Consider the following 17,130-nt stretch of genomic DNA (forward strand, 5'->3'; position numbering starts at 1 on the left):
ATGTGGCCTTTCTGTTCTTTCATAGGTGTATGATGACATCAGTACCCCCGCACCTTCAGAGTGAAACACATTGCCCCCACCCCCCATAACTTCAATAAATGCATTTGTTACAATCTGTGTCTTTCTTTACATACAATACATATGCAGAGCTGTGTTTGAATATGAATTAGGTTTAGTAACGGCGACCCGTCGTTACATTGTGTCACTACCGAAACGAAAGTTAAATCCGAAAAAATCACTAAGTGTGGAGGCCAAGATCGTCCCCCCAAAAACCTATTAGGAGTACGTTTCAGGCAATTTAGAGTTGATTGGTAGTACTTTGTAGTGGAGTCTTTTTTTTTTTTTCACCATTGTGTCTACCGAAACAAAAGTTAAATCCAAAAAAAATCCAAAATCGTCCCCCAAAAAAATTGTAGGGGAATAAATATTTTTTTTTCACCATTGTGTCACTACCGAAACGTTTTTGTGTCACTACCGAAACGAAAGTTAAATCCGAAAGAATCACTAAGTGTGGAGGCCAAAATCGTCCCCCCAAAGACCTGTTAGGAGTACGTTTCAGGCAATTTAGAGTTGATTGGTAGTACTTTGTAGTGGAGTATTTTTTATTTTCACCATTGTGTCACTACCGAAACGTTTTTGTGTCACTACCGAAACGAAAGTTAAATCCCCAAAAATCACCAAGTGTGGAGGCCAAAATCGTCCCCCCAAAAACCTATTAGGAGTACGTTTCAGGCAATTTAGAGTTGATTGGTAGTACTTTTTAGTGGAGTAATTTTTTTTTCACCATCGTATCACTACCAAAACGTTTTTGTCTCACTACCGAAACGTTTTTGTGTCACTACCGAAACGAAAGTTAAATCCGAAAAAATCACTAAGTGTGGAGGCCAAATTTGCCCCCCCAAAAACCTGTTAGGAGTACGTTTCAGGCAATTTAGAGTTGATTGGTAGTACTTTGTAGTGGAGTAATTTTTTTTGTTCACCATTGTGTCACTACCAAAACGTTTTTGTGTCACTACCGAAACGAAAGTTAAATCCGAAAAAATCACTAATTGTAGAGGCCAAAATCGTCCCCCCAAAACTTTGTAGTGGAGTAATTTTCTTTTTCACCATTGTGTCACTACCGAAACGTTTTTGTGTCACTACCGAAACGAAAGTTAAATCCGAAAAAATCACTAATTGTAGAGGCCAAAATCGTCCCCCCAAAACTTTGTCGTGGAGTAAGTACTACCAATCAACTTTAAATTGCCTGAAATTTACTCCTAACAGGTTTTCGGGGGGACGATTTTGGCCTCCACACTTAGTGATTTTTTCGGATTTAACTTTCGTTTCGGTAGTGACCAACTTTTGTTTCGGTAGGGACCCAATGGTGAAAAAATAAATTTACTAAGTCCAGAGCATGATGAATGTTAGGGACCAAAAAAAAAGTCACTACAAAGTACTACCAATCAACTCTAAATTGCCTGAAACGTACTCCTAACAGGTTTTCGGGGGGACCATTTTGGCCTCCACACTTAGTGATTTTTTCGGATTTAACTTTCGTTTCGGTAGTGACCAACTTTCGTTTCGGTAGGGACCCAATGGTGAAAAAATAAATTTACTAAGTCCAGAGCTCGATGAATGTTAGGGACCAAAAAAAATGTCACTACAAAGTACTACCAATCAACTCTAAATTGCCTGAAACGTACTAACAGGTTTTCGGGGGGACCATTTTGGCCTCCACACTTAGTGATTTTTTCGGATTTAACTTTCGTTTCGGTAGTGACCAACTTTCGTTTCGGTAGGGACCCAATGGTGAAAAAATACATTTACTAAGTCCAGAGCTCGATGAATGTTAGGGACCAAAGAAAATGTCACTACAAAGTACTACCAATCAACTCTAAATTGCCTGAAACGTACTCCTAACAGGTTTTCGGGGGGACGATTTTGGCCTCCACACTTTGTGATTTTTTCGGATTTGACTTTCGTTTCGGTATTGACCAACTTTCGTTTCGGTAGGGACCCAATGGTGAAAAAATAAATTGACTAAGTCCAGAGCTCGATGAATGTTAGGGACCAAAAGAAATGTCACTACAAAGTACTACCAATCAACTCTAAATTGCCTGAAACGTACTCCTAACAGGTTTTCGGGGGGACGATTTTGGCCTCCACGCTTAGTGATTTATTCGGATTTAACTTTCGTTTCGGTAGTGACCAACTTTCGTTTCGGTAGGGACCCAATGGTGAGTCCAGAACTCGATGAATGTTAGGGACCATCACTCCTGTGCAGTTGGGGTGAAAAAACACAACCATTTCACTCCTAATAATACCTATTTGCTTTGACATCCTGACTTGCTGCTGTGGCTGAGCCTTGAACCTGTTACCTGCGGCTCACTAGTCAGTGATTCTATCCATTCACCTACAGCTGTTTCCTTGGAGTCTGTGGTTCTAAAACTTTTTGTTGTCAACCCCCCAAATTGACATGTATTTGGGCAGTGGACCCCAATGTGAAAAGTAACACATTTTTTTTAAGTTATCTGTCTTGTTTGTTGTTCAAGTCAAAGCACCAGGAAGGCTGTATTTCTTGGCCAACAGTTAGCTCAATGGGTTGAGACGCAGTATTCATGATCCAGAGGCCATGAGTTCAAATCCCGCTGGTGTCTTTACTGTGATGCTTCCCTTTGCAGACTAACTTCTAGAAAAACAAGTTAAAACCACCAGGAAACCCGTAACTCTCAGCCAACAGCTTAGCTCAACTGGTAGAGCGTCTGTCCAATAACATGACTTGAGTGGGTTCGATTCCCACTTGAGTCAAGTCCTTAGTGATGCTTCCCTTTGCAGACTAACTTCTAGAAAAACAAGTTAAAACCACCAGGAAACCTGTAACTCTCAGCCAACAGCTTAGCTCAACTGGTAGAGCGTCTGTCCAATAACATGACTTGACTTGACTTGAGTGGGTTCGATTCCCACTCGAGTCAAGTGTCCCTGGTAACTTAGGGCAAAGGATAAATTGACTGATATCCTTAGTGATGCTTCCCTTTGCAGACTAACTTCTAGAATAACAAGTTAAAACCACCAGGAAACCTGTAACTCTCAGCCAACAGCTTAGCTCAACTGGTAGAGCGTCTGTCCAATAACATGACTTGACTTGAGTGGGTTCGATTCCCACTCGAGTCAAGTGTCCCCGGTAACTTGGGGCAACGGATAAATTGACTGATATCCTTAATGATGCTTCCCTTTGCAGACTAACTTCTAGAATAACAAGTTAAAACCACCAGGAAACCTGTAACTCTCAGCCAACAGCATAGCTCAACTGGTAGAGCGTCTGTCCAATAACATGACTTGACTTGATTTGAGTGGGTTCGATTCCCACTCGAGTCAAGTGTCCCCGGTAACTTGGGGCGACGGATAAATTGACTGATATCCGTAGAATAACTTGTAGGAGGGTCCTGGGTTGCAGTTCAACCCAGGACCGAGCGATCCTGGGTTCGATTCCCACTAACGCCAAGTCCCCGGTAAATTGGGGCAGCGGATAAATTGACTGATATCCGTAGAATAACTTGTAGGAGTGTCCTGGTTCAAATCCAGTCACCACCTTAGTAACTGAGACCGAATCTGGCCAATTCGGTCTCAGTTACTGAGATAGATAGAGGGTAGGTAGAGTAGTGAGTAGAGTAGGGGTAGAGTAAAGAGGGAATATAGTCGGGGAGTAGTGGGAGGAGTAGGGGGAGGATTAGGGGGAGGAGTAGGGGGGGGAGAAGTAGGGGGAGGAGTAGAAATAGGGCCCAGAGTAGGAGGAGGAGTAGGAATAGGGCCCAGAGTAAGGGGAGGAGTAAGAGTAGCGCCCAGAGTAGGGGGAGGAGTAAGAGTAGGGCCCAGAGTAGGGGGAGGAGCCTCCTACTCTGGGCCCTATTCTTACTCCTCCCCCTACTCTGGGCCCTATTCCTACTCCTACCCCTTCTCTGGGCCCTACTCCTCCCCCTACTCTGGGCCCTATCCCTACTCTGGGCCCTATTCCTACTCCTACCCCTACTCTGGGCCCTATTCCTACTCCTCCCACTACTCCCCGACTATATTCCCTCTTTACTCTACCCCTACTCTACTCTACACACCCTCTATCTATCTCAGTAACTGAGACCGAATTGGCCAGATTCGGTTTCAGTTACTAAGGTGGTGACTGGATTTGAACCAGCACACTCCTACAAGTTATTCTACGGATATCAGTCAATTTATCCGTTGCCCCAAGTTATCGGGGACACTTGACTCGAGTGGGAATCGAACCCACTCAAGTCAAGTCAAGTCATGTTATTGGACAGACGCTCTACCAGTTGAGCTATGCTGTTGGCTGAGAGTTACAGGTTTCCTGGTGGTTTTAACTTGTTATTCCAGAAGTTAGTCTGCAAAGGGAAGCATCATTAAGGATATCAGTCAATTTATCCGTTGCCCCAAGTTACCGGGGACACTTGACTTAAATGGGAATCGAACCCACTCAAGTCAAGTCAAGTCATGTTATTGGACAGACGCTCTACCAGTTGAGCTAAGCTGTTGGCTGAGAGTTACAGGTTTCCTGGTGGTTTTAACTTGTTTTTCTAGAAGTTCGTCTGCAAAGGGAAGCATCACTAAGGACTTGACTCAAGTGGGAATCGAACCCACTCAAGTCATGTTAATGGACAGACGCTCTACCAGTTGAGCTAAGCTGTTGGCTGAGAGTTACGGGTTTCCTGGTGGTTTTAACTTGTTTTTCTAGAAGTTAGTCTGCAAAGGGAAGCATCACAGTAAAGACAGCAGCGGGATTTGAACTCATGGCCTCTGGATCATGAATACTGCGTCTCAACCCATTGAGCTAACTGTTGGCCAAGAAATACAGCCTTCCTGGTGCTTTGACTTGAACAACAAACAAGACAGATAACTTTAAATAAAATTGTTACTTTTCACATTGGGGTCCACTGCCCAAATACATGTCAATTTGGGGGGTTGACAACAAAAAGTTTTAGAACCACAGACTCCAAGGAAACAGCTGTAGGTGAATGGATAGAGTCACTGACTAGTGAGCCGCAGGTAACAGGTTCAAGGCTCAGCCACAGCAGCAAGCCAGGATGTCAAAGCAAATAGGTATTATTAGGAGTGAAATGGTTGTGTTTTTTCACCCCAACTGCACAGGAGTGATGGTCCCTAACATTCATCGAGCTCTGGACTTAGTAAATTTATTTTTTCACCATTGGGTCCCTACCGAAACGAAAGTTGGTCACTACCGAAACGAAAGTTAAATCCGAAAAAATCACTAAGTGTGGAGGCCAAAATCGTCCTCCCGAAAACCTGTTAGGAGTACGTTTCAGGCAATTTAGAGTTGATTGGTAGTACTTTGTAGTGACATTTTTTTTGGTCCCTAACATTCATCGAGCTCTGGACTTAGTAAATGTATTTTTTCACCATTGGGTCCCTACCGAAACGAAAGTTGGTCACTACCGAAACGAAAGTTAAATCCGAAAAAATCACTAAGTGTGGAGGCCAAAATCGTCCCCCCGAAAACCTGTTAGGAGTACGTTTCAGGCAATTTAGTAGTACTTTGTAGTGGAGTAAACATTTTTTTCACCATTGTGTCACTACCGAAACGTTTTTGTGTCACTACCGAAACGAAAGTTAAATCCGAAAAAGTCACTAAGTGTAGAGGCCAAAATCGTCCCCCCAAAACTTTGTAGTGGAGTAAAAAAAATATTTCACCATTGTGTCACTACCGAAACGTTTTTGTGTCACTACCGAAACGAAAGTTAAATCCGAAAAAATCACTAAGTGTGGAGGCCAAAATCGTCCCCCCAAAATCCTGTTAGGAGGTTTCAGGCAATTTAGAGTTGATTGGTAGTGCTTTGTAGTGGAGTAATTTCTTTTTTTCACCATTGTGTCACTACTGAAACGTTTTTGTGTCACTACCGAAACGAAAGTTAAATCCGAAAAAAATCACTAAGTGTTGAGAGCAAAATCGTCCCCCCAAAACTTTGTAGTGGAGTAAAAAAAATATTTCATCATTGTGTCACTACCAAAACATTTTTGTGTCACTACCAAAACGAAAGTTAAATCCGAAGAAATTACTAAGTGTGGAGGCCAAAATCGTCCTCCCAAAAACCTGTTAGGAGTAAGTTTCAGGCAATTTAGAGTTGATTGGTAGTACTTTGTAGTGGAGTAATTTTTTTTCACCATTGTGTCACTACCGAAACTTTTTGTGTCACTACTGAAACGAAAGTTAAATCCGAAAAAATCACTAAGTGTAGAGGCCAAAATCGTCCCCCCAAAACTTTGTAGTGGAGTCAAAAAACAATTCACCATTGTGTCACTACCGAAACGTTTTTGTGTCACTACCGAAACGAAAGTTAAATCCGAAGAAATCACTAAGTGTGGAGCCCAAAATCGTCCCCCCAAAAACCTATTAGGAGTACGTTTCAGGCAATTTAGAGTTGATTGGTAGTACTTTGTAGTGGAGTAATATTTTTTTTCACCATTGTGTCACTACCGAAACGTTTTTGTGTCACTACCGAAACGAAAGTTACATCCGAAAAAATCACTAAGTGTAGAGGCCAAAATCGTCACCCCAAAACTTTGTAGGGGAGTACATTTTTTTTTTCACCATTGTGTCACTACCGAAACGTTTTTGTGTCACTACCGAAACGAAAGTTAAATCCGAAAAAATCACTAAGTGTGGAGGCCAAAATCGTCCCCCCAAAAACCTGTTAGGAGTACGTTTCAGGCAATTTAGAGTTGATTGGTAGTGCTTTGTACTGGAGTCATTTTCTTTCACCATTGTGTCACTACCGAAACGTTTTTGTGTCACTACCGAAATGAAAGTTAAATCCGAAAAAATCACCAAGTGTGGAGGCCAAAATCGTCCCCCCAAAAACCTGTTAGGAGTACGTTTCAGGCAATTTAGAGTTGATTGGTAGTACTTTGTAGTGACTTTTTTTGGTCCCTAACATTCATCGAGCTCTGGACTTAGTACATTTCTTTTTTTCACCATTGTGTCACTACCGAAACGAAAGTTTGTCACTACCGAAACGAAAGTTAAATCCGAAAAAATCACCAAGTGTGGAGGCCAAAATCGTCCCCCCAAAAACCTGTTAGGAGTACGTTTCAGGCAATTTATAGTTGATTGGTAGTACTTTGTAGTGACTTTTTTTGGTCCCTAACATTCATCGAGCTCTGGACTTAGTACATTTTTTTTTCACCATTGTGTCAGTACCGAAACGAAAGTTTGTCACTACCGAAACGAAAGTTAACTTAAGCACCCAATGCATTGTCAATGCGGCAATGTACATTTATAAATTACTAGTATTAGTAATTATTAGTTACGGGTTTTAAAGAGCCTCTTCACTGAATGTAAGTGAAGAGCATATTTTAAATTCCAACTTTTACCTGACTCTTGCACCTTCAAATCCCACACATGCTGATAGTCCCAAAACTCAAGACCCAAAAGAGTCTTGAGTCGAACCAATTACTCCTGGTTCGACTCAAGACCCAAAAGAAGGTGAACTGACTCTAATGATTCAAAATGTCATAAATAGAATAGAAACCCCATTCAAACTTTAAAATGTTCATCCTAATATGGACATGTTTGCCTGAAAAGGAATCTTTGAAATGTTTAATAGCTTTAGAATTGTACTCCTTTAAAAGTTCAGAGATTTATAATGGAGGTCGATGGACGATTTTGGGACCTAAAAAAAACACTTTCACCTAGAAACTCTATTCACAGTTCAAAAATTCCACCTTACTGTGGACATACATGTTTGAGATTTTTTCTTTGAAATCATTTGTACTGTTGGAGATATTTAACTTTAAGCGCCCAATGCATATTCAATGCGGCAATGGACATTTAAAGGCAGGCTTACAACTACATACTTACGCCTAGTAACCTCATTCATACTTTAAAATGTTCATCTTACGCTGGACATGTTTGCCTGAAAAGGAATCTTTGAAATGTTTAATAGTTTTAGAATTGTACTCCTTTAAATTTTCAGAGATTTATAATGGAGGTCGATGGACGATTTTGGGACCTCAAAAAAACACTTTCACCTAGAAACTCCATTCACAGTTAAAACATTCCACCTTACTGTGGACATGCATGCTTGAGATTCTTTCTTTGAAATCATTTGTTGTTTTGGAGATATTTAACTTTAAGCACCCAATGCATTTTCAATGCGGCAATGGACATTTAAAGGCAGGCTTACAACTACATACTTACGCCTAGTAACCTCTGAAAAGGAATCTTTGAAATGTTTAATAGTTTTAGAATTGTCCTCCTTTAAAAGTTCAGAGATTTATAATGGAGGTCGATGGACGATTTTGGGACCTAAAAAAAACACTTTCACCTAGAAACTCCATTCACAGTTCAAAAATGCCACCTTAATGTGGACATGCATGCTTGAGATTTTTTCTTTGAAATCATTTGTAGTTTTGGAGATATTTAACTTTAAGCGCCCAATGCATTGTCAATGCGGCAATGGACATTTGAAGGCCAGGGACGGATTATGGCTTGGGCACAGTTTGCACGTGCACAGGTTCCTGAGCCAATGGGGGGCTTTGGATTTAATAGTCTTTTTTAAAAATATATATAATATATATAATATATATATATATACCCTAACCCTAACCCTAAAACCGAAATAAAGTAACCAAAAAACGGCCAATATAACCGCAATTACCGCAAAAATGTGCGTGCGCACGGGTCCGGGACACATGCACGCGCGGGGGGGGGGGGGGGGGGGGGGGGGCATCCGTTGCGATTTTGTGCACAGGGCCCATTTTCACTCTAATCCGTCTATGCCCAGTGAGCTTCACGGTGAGAGAGAGAACAAGAATGAAGTCCAGCCACCTGTTTTATAGAGGACAATCCAGGTGGGCCAGATCTCCACTGATGACACACTCCGCCCTCCAATCATTCTGACACACATGACACATGGTTAGTAACCATGACAACCACACCAGTCACCCTGACAACTCCTCCAAGGAACAGGCCATATGGTGTAGTTGGCAGGGCTTTATTGAAGAAAAGGTGACATTAAAAACAAACAATTAGACAAATAATCATACATTGATGATGATAATGAAGTGCACATTAGCATTCACACTGATTTACATGTCAACCTTAAAGTCACCACACCAGTGGACTTAGTGGACTTAGTACATTTCACCATTGTGTCACTACCGAAACGAAAGTTAAATCCGAAAAAATCAATAAGTGTGGAGGCCAAAATCGTCCCCCCAAAAACCTGTTAGGAGTACGTTTCAGGCAATTTAAAGTTGATTGGTAGTACTTTGTAGTGACGATTTTTTTGGTCCCTAACATTCATCGAGCTCTGGACTTAGTACATTTCACCATTGTGTCACTACCGAAACGAAAGTTGGTCACTACCGAAACGAAAGTTAAATCCGAAAAAATCACTAAGTGTGGAGGCCAAAATCGTCCCCCCAAAAACCTGTTAGGAGTACGTTTCAGGCAATTTAGAGTTGATTGGTAGTACTTTGTAGTGACGATTTTTTTGGTCCCTAACATTCATCGAGCTCTGGACTTAGTACATTTCACCATTGTGTCACTACCGAAACGAAAGTTGGTCACTACCGAAACGAAAGTTAAATCCGAAAAAATCACTAAGTGTGGAGGCCAAAATCGTCCCCCCAAAAACCTGTTAGGAGTACGTTTCAGGCAATTTAGAGTTGATTGGTAGTACTTTGTAGTGACGATTTTTTTGGTCCCTAACATTCATCGAGCTCTGGACTTAGTACATTTCACCATTGTGTCACTACCGAAACGAAAGTTGGTCACTACCGAAACGAAAGTTAAATCCGAAAAAATCACTAAGTGTGGAGGCCAAAATCGTCCCCCCAAAAACCTGTTAGGAGTACGTTTCAGGCAATTTAGAGTTGATTGGTAGTACTTTGTAGTGCCGATTTTTTTGGTCCCTAACATTCATCGAGCTCTGGACTTAGTACATTTCACCATTGTGTCACTACCGAAACGAAAGTTGGTCACTACCGAAACGAAAGTTAAATCCGAAAAAATCACTAAGTGTGGAGGCCAAAATCGTCCCCCCAAAAACCTGTTAGGAGTACGTTTCAGGCAATATAGAGTTGATTGGTAGTACTTTGTAGTGACATTTTTTTTGGTCCCTAACATTCATCGAGCTCTGGACTTAGTACATTTCACCATTGTGTCACTACCGAAACGAAAGTTGGTCACTACCGAAACGAAAGTTAAATCCGAAAAAATCACTAAGTGTGGAGGCCAAAATCGTCCCCCCAAAAACCTGTTCAGAGTCCGTAACATTCATCGAGCTCTGGACTTAGTAAATTTTCTTTTTTCACCATTGTGTCACTACCGAAACGAAAGTTGGTCACTACCGAAACGAAAGTTAAATCCGAAAAAATCACTAAGTGTGGAGGCCAAAATCGTCCCCCCAAAAACCTGTTAGGAGTACGTTTCAGGCAATTTAGAGTTGATTGGTAGTACTTTGTAGTGACGATTTTCTTGGTCCCTAACATTCATCGAGCTCTACATGGCTATAAACACATTATAAACACATATCGATGACATAATGTATCAAAGGCGCCGCTACCTTCACACAGGGTGTGATTTTTTATTTTTAAATAGGCTCTGTCATGATTAATTGACCACATATATGAAGTTAAACAACTAAATTCTATCCAAACGATATCTTAAAAGTAAATTCCGTGCCTCAAAAAAGAAGTTTGAGAGCGTTTTAAAACCGAAAGTAAAAAGTGTAACTGGCCACAGAAACAATGGCGGATCGTTCCATTTTTGTCGGCTGCACTCGGTCCCATTCGGGCTCACTCGTACTCGCCACCTGATTGGCCAACTGTCGCTGTCAATCACAGAACGATGAGCGACGATGCTGATAGGCTCGGTTAGTTGGTAATTCCACTAGAAACCCCCACAATGGGCGATCAGTCCAGACTCACTCCTGAAATCAAATGTAAATGAGATTTCCGGAGGGAGGGTTTACCAGGCTAGCTGTGGGGCAGAAATGAACCAAATGCTCTGGGTTAAAATTAGCCAATTATTATAATATTAATCCCTATTCATATTTTGTAGGCTATTTCTTTGCTACTCAAATTACGCTGAATGACCTTTGGTTTGGATGAGTACACTCATTTAAGAGAAGTTTTCAATATTGTAATAACAATTGCAAGTAAAAGTAGGGCTGGCACTTTAACTGATTAATTTCGATTAATTAATTACAGAAGAAATAATACCATTAAAAGAAATAACGCATTTTAATCACACTTAGTTTTGCACCACAACTCTGGACGAGTTTCAGGCGTATCGACCGGTGCACCAACCAACGTTCATTGATTGACGTCAGACAACAAACCCCAGGGCAAGTAGGAGTACAATGACCCACACCCAACCCACACTCGACCACTTTATGTTGAACTGTTGGTCTGTTTATTATTTTGGCCAAGGATATTGAGGGAGATTTGGACTGAAGGGATCTATTTTATTTGTATTGTTTAAATCAATATGGACTAAATTGTTGGTAAATCAACAAAGTAACTTAGTGTTATGGCCTTTGAAGCAACAGATTTTGTTAGTCTGGTTTGTTCATACAGAGACACACAGGGAGAGAGCGATAGACAGGGAGAAAACGACAGACAGGGGGAGAGAGAGAGAGAGAGAGAGAGAGAGAGAGAGAGAGAGAGAGAGAGAGAGAGAGAGAGAGAGAGAGAGAGAGAGAGAGAGAGAGATGGGGAGAGAGAGAGAGGGGAGAGCGACAGAGAGAGAGGACAGAGAGAGAGGGCAAGGGGGCGAGAGAGGGAGAGAGAGGGTGGATCTGGCCGATCTGCGCTGTGAAGTGGGCGCTACGTCGCGCTAGATGTGAGCCCCGCGCAGTGGTCCAAACTTCTAGTGATTTCAATTGATAGAGGACATCATGAAATAAGGGTTTATATTTTACTGCCATCTCATTTTGGACAACTTAATTAAGTGAAAAGTGTCTCATCTTACCCCGTTCTCGATATTTTTGTATTTGTGTGGTTTTCCACCACAATGCATTTTTCCTGATCAAACAAAGGTAAATTACATTTTGACTGTAAAAACAAGCAAATTACGAGGAGCATATTAAGCATAATGCAATAATGCCTGGAAAAGGCCATGACCCCTGCCTGGCAATATACATAATTATGGCGTGCTGGACTGACCTGTAGCCCGGTACCTGAATTCCCAGTCCTGAGCTCAAAGTCATAATCATGCCAGGGGCAGATGACCTGCAGGACCCCGTCAGCCTCCTCAATCTCACCCTGACACAGAGGTCCACCTGCACGCAAACACAGGACATTCACATTATTGGTGCTGTTCAGTTTTAGGATGAGAGGATGAGAGGGAGGTTGTTGCAGTAGGCTAGCTACTTTACACTTAAAGGGCAAGACCACTTTAGTAGAGGTTTGGGTTGTGTAGTTACCTTGCTATGATGTAACTCCAAAGGTGGACAAGAAATGAAAAATAATTGCTCCATTAATTAGAAATTGATAATTCAAAATATGCTCCCCATTGACTTACATTGTACACTGAAACAGTTCTCAAAGTCACTCATTTAGCCCGTAAATGAACACAAACGAAGCTGATTGAGACAATATAGAACATCACCAAACCCAGTACTGTTTATTTTTTTTATAAAAATGTCAACTTCCTGATGATTTTACTATTTGAAGATCCGGATCCGGATCCGCTGATCCAGTCCGGGTTTTCATTCTAATAAAAATAGCAAAATCATCAGAAAGTTAACATTTTTATTAAAAAAAAAACAGTACTGGGTTTGGTGATGTTCTATATTGTCTGAATCAACTTTGTTTTTGTTCGTTTACATGCTAAAAGAGCAAGTTTGAGAGCTGTTTTACTCTACAATGTAAGTCAATGGGGAGCATATTTTGAATGATCAATTTCTAATCAATGGAGCAATTTTTTATTTCTTATCCACCTTTGGAGTTACATCATGGCAAGGTAACCACACAACCCAAACCTCTACCAAAGTGGTCTTGCCCTTTAACCAGATGGAAAACAGACAACTAGGTTGTGACAGCAGGGGGTATGGATGGATGCTGCTTTGGTTTGGTTGATGAATAGTGTTTTTGTTTTATTAGCCTATAGGTTATAATGACACAAAGTCTGGCTCACAGCGTTTCTGCCTAATTAAAGGCAGGGCTTTTCAACAGGGGATCCGTGACCCCTAGGGGGTCCTCAGAGTTATTACAGGGGGGCACCAAATCTTTGTGTGATAGGATTTTTTTTTACATTAACCACTTGAACCCTAGCATCCCTATTCTGAGGAGAACTTTAGACAAAAAAAATGCAGATCTACAAGCTCATGATGTCTGGCAACGCAAGGCGTTGTGAGCAAAAAGATTTGGTGTGGAGGGGGGAAAAAAGCAGATAAAGTACAGAGTGAAAGGTCATGTTTACCAAGTATTTAGGGTTTAAGTGGTTAAATGTCTGAAAATACACATTAACGTGAATCCAACATACACTGATGATAGTGGTGCTATCATTTAAACGTCTATGAAGCTCTGTAGAAAGATATGAAAAAGTTTAATCTGCAACACAATCTGTAACAGTGGTTCTCAAACTTTTTTTATGGCAAGGACCCCCAAAATGATATGTATTTGGCCGCGGACCCCCACCTCAAATATGTTGTTCCAGGGACCCCCAGTGGCAAAGATTTGAGTTACAAATGTTCGCATAAATAAATATATATTCAAACGGTTTGCACACATTTTCACACATTTTCAAAAATAGCCAAAGTATAAAAGGTTAAAATTATTGTGATATTATATATTAACCCATTTTGCTGGGGATCCCCTGGAGTGGAACCCCCCCACGGACCCCTGGGGGTCCCCGGACCCCACTTTGAGAACCAATGGTATACAATATGTTAGTGGGCGGGGGGGGGCTGCTTTATCTCTCTCAGCTAGGGGGTCCATGGCCTGAAAAACGTTGAATACCCCTGATTAAACGAATGGTTTACGATCCGCAATCGTTTCGATTCATTTCATACAATGGATGTGGACGTATCATAGCCTTTCCTCTATTTTTAAGGCCAACTGAAGGGTTAAATGTGAGCAGATCGCAGTGATCTGGTTGTCGTCGTTGAGGAGGAGCGGTTGGTTAGTTTATTACCGGCGTGAGCGCAACGGGCATCCATGGCAAAGAACTCTCCCTTGACGTGGAACAGGCAGACGTCCGAGTCGTAGCCCAGAGAACAGTACATCAGCCGGCATTGCTTCTTACAAAGCTCCGAGACTGGGCCGATGAGCCTCCACGACGCGCTCCCCATCATCACGTCTCCCTCTTTATTCGCCGAGTCGGAAGCCATGAAATAACGGCTAAATACACTGCTTTCTGATTGAATCGACTGCTTTCTGATCGAATCGACTGCTTTCTGATGTGTCACTACTAATAGTCCGCATTCGCTTGCGCGACTGGACTGTGTTCTGTTATATTATTCCATAACATCCATTATCCACGACTGTGGGCTGACCATATCCCGTTTATATGTGACTGACTATCGCTTCCTCCCAGTCCAATGTCAACACTGTGATGCCGTTTGCTGCTATTATGCTCCTTTGCTGTAATTTTGTAATTAAAATGTGGCTGTTCATAGCTTAACCAGTGGTGTAAAGTAACTAAGTACATTTACTCAGTACTGTAGTTAAGTAAAATGTTGAGGTATTTTATTTTACTTTACTTGAGTATGTCCAATTTTAAGTACTTTTACTTCTACTCCCCTACACATCAGAGGCAAATATTACACATTACATTCCACTACAATTATTTGACAACTTGAGTTACTAGTTACTTTGTAGATTTGTATTATTATTATTATTATTACAAAACGTGCATTAACCACTTCAACCCATTTCGGCCATTTAAAAATAGCAGGACATCTACAAGCTCACAAGTCACAATGCATCGATGCCATGCATTGTGAGCTTGTAGATCAGCAAATCAAAGCAAAGCACCATAGCCTATTTTGGTAGCCATCATAGACCTACAACTGGCTATACTATACACTTGCACCCTGGAGCCCCTATTTTGGGCATGTCGGGCTAAAACTTAATTCCAACATTTTCATAAAGTTTAAAAGAAAATATAGAAAATATATGTGCAGTGCAAAGCCTTGTGAGCTAGTACTGTACATTGGCTATTTTTAAACATTTTTGAATAAGGCTTTAAGTGATTAAACAATATCATGGCTAATATGGAACATGAAATTTTACTAATGAGCCAACCTAGTTCTCAACTGTTTCTCAACTATGAGAGCTATTATGGGCCTAACATGGTAGCCATGCCACAATTTGTTGGACAACATTGCGGACAGATATTTGGCAGGGATTTTTCTTCATGTTGAGTTTGTCTTTTGTAATGTGTACCAATACTTCAGTCTGCCTGGCAATTCTAAACTACCATTGCACATTGCACATAAAAGAAGCATCTTTTTTTAAGAACAGGAAATTATTTGACTCTGTTTTATAGGATCTTTCTTAACAGAAGTGGCACATGATTTATACAATAAGTAAAACTTAAGAAGGATAGCCTAAACATTTCATCATAACATTGGCTGTCCAAATTCTTGTCAAGCCTCTGCTCCTGTTGACAGCTTTTATAGAGTGCCCATGGATAAGTCAATTGTCTATGTAGGATCAAAGAAGATTAACTAGGCCTATTAATCATTGATACACAAAACAGATTTTTCCAATAGCACTGAGGTATTTTGTAACGTAAGACACAAATTTCAAGTCACACAATGAAAGTTTCTTTTGATGATCTGTTCTTCTTCAACTTTTATTCACTTTGTCTCCATCTACACCGTGCCAGTAGTCCAAACGGCCCTGGCAATAGTGTATAAGTTATGTGACTGACTGTCTGGACTGAAACAGGGGCCCTCTTGTTCTGACCATTCAGCCTTAAACAACTGGCGCATGTATAGCATGGGCACAGAGAAAGGCGTAAACACATGCATGCCGGAAGAAAGAATGGTTCTGATGGCTGTCCTGTCAGAATATTCTGCTTCTTCACTGGAACCCAGCAAAAGCAAATTGTGATTTGGAAGTTTAAGGAAACGTCAGCATTGGGGAAACATGAGCTGGCTCACATTGTCCAAGAACATGTTGTGTGCTAATAGGATAAACATACAGACAGAAACATTATTGCAGTTTTAAAGAGAGCCCCTGATAGTTTTATGGACTAGCATTTAACACACAGTGTGTGCGTGTGTGTGTGCGTGTGTGTGTGTGTGTGTGTGTGTGTGTGTGTGTGTGTGTGTGTGTGTGTGTGTGTGTGCGCGTGTGCGCGTGTGTGCGCGCGTGTGTGTGTGTGTGTGTGTGTGTGTGTGTGTGATAATTCTTGTGCATGCTGTCAGTTGGCCAAGGCTCTCAATTCCCACATATTATTTCATATACTTTTTTCAAAAATCATAATCTCACACCAATGGTCTCTTCAGGCTATGGGATACATGTCTACAAGGCTAGGAGCGGAGCTAACCAATCAGGTGCAGGCTGTCTGTTTGGCTATTGGATGCTTCAAGTGAAGCATTATGAATGCTTATAACTGTATTACATTACTGTAATTACATTGCTTCTATACTTGACGTTATAAGTAATTATAAAATGCTTCATAATGTGTTACTAATGTTCTGAGTATTTATGAGTTCTTAAAACTATAATTACAGTGTTATAGATTATAATGCACTATAAGTATGTTTATAAGGCATTATAGATATGGGATGCATAGCAAGTGTTGCCCAGATGGTAAGATGGAGGGAGGTAAGGGTCTGCCTCCTGGTGGACATTTGCATTCTACTGAGCACAATTTTCTAGTCTTGAGATATTTTGTCACAAATGTTGTGGTGATTAATGATCACGTGTTCAATTTATCTAAACATGTATACAAAACACCTTACCAAGTAAATAACAACAGTGTTTTACTTTTCCATTTTTTCAGCATTCTTTCCCCCCCCCAGTGTTAGCACTGACGGTACCTCAATTTACTTGGAACGCATAAGTCATGAGCAAGCTACTTTGAATTACATCTTAGATTTTATAATAGCTCTTAATGCCAAGTAAATTACATACTAAAAGAAAGCAAAGCTAAATAAAGTC

The 17,130-nt window shown here is 41.0% G+C and overlaps 1 protein-coding gene across 1 annotated transcript in view; it reads right to left on the minus strand.

Annotated features, from left to right (window-relative positions):
- LOC311052166 (Rieske domain-containing protein) overlaps positions 1–14,387 on the minus strand; it is a 31,499-nt gene extending 17,112 nt beyond the window's left edge. Inside the window, exons 1-2 of the mRNA XM_084066989.1 lie at positions 14,150–14,387; positions 12,178–12,293 (exon numbers count right to left, since the gene is read on the minus strand). Of these exons, the coding sequence (XP_083923115.1) occupies positions 12,178–12,293; positions 14,150–14,345 (312 nt within the window). The 5' untranslated portion in view covers positions 14,346–14,387. The remainder of the gene's footprint in view (positions 1–12,177; positions 12,294–14,149) is intronic.
- Between the last annotated feature and the right edge of the window lie 2,743 nt (positions 14,388–17,130).

The sequence above is a fragment of the Gymnoscopelus microlampas genome, assembly GCF_963454915.1.
Source record: "Gymnoscopelus microlampas genome assembly, chromosome: 9".
Lineage (NCBI taxonomy): Eukaryota > Metazoa > Chordata > Actinopteri > Myctophiformes > Myctophidae > Gymnoscopelus > Gymnoscopelus microlampas.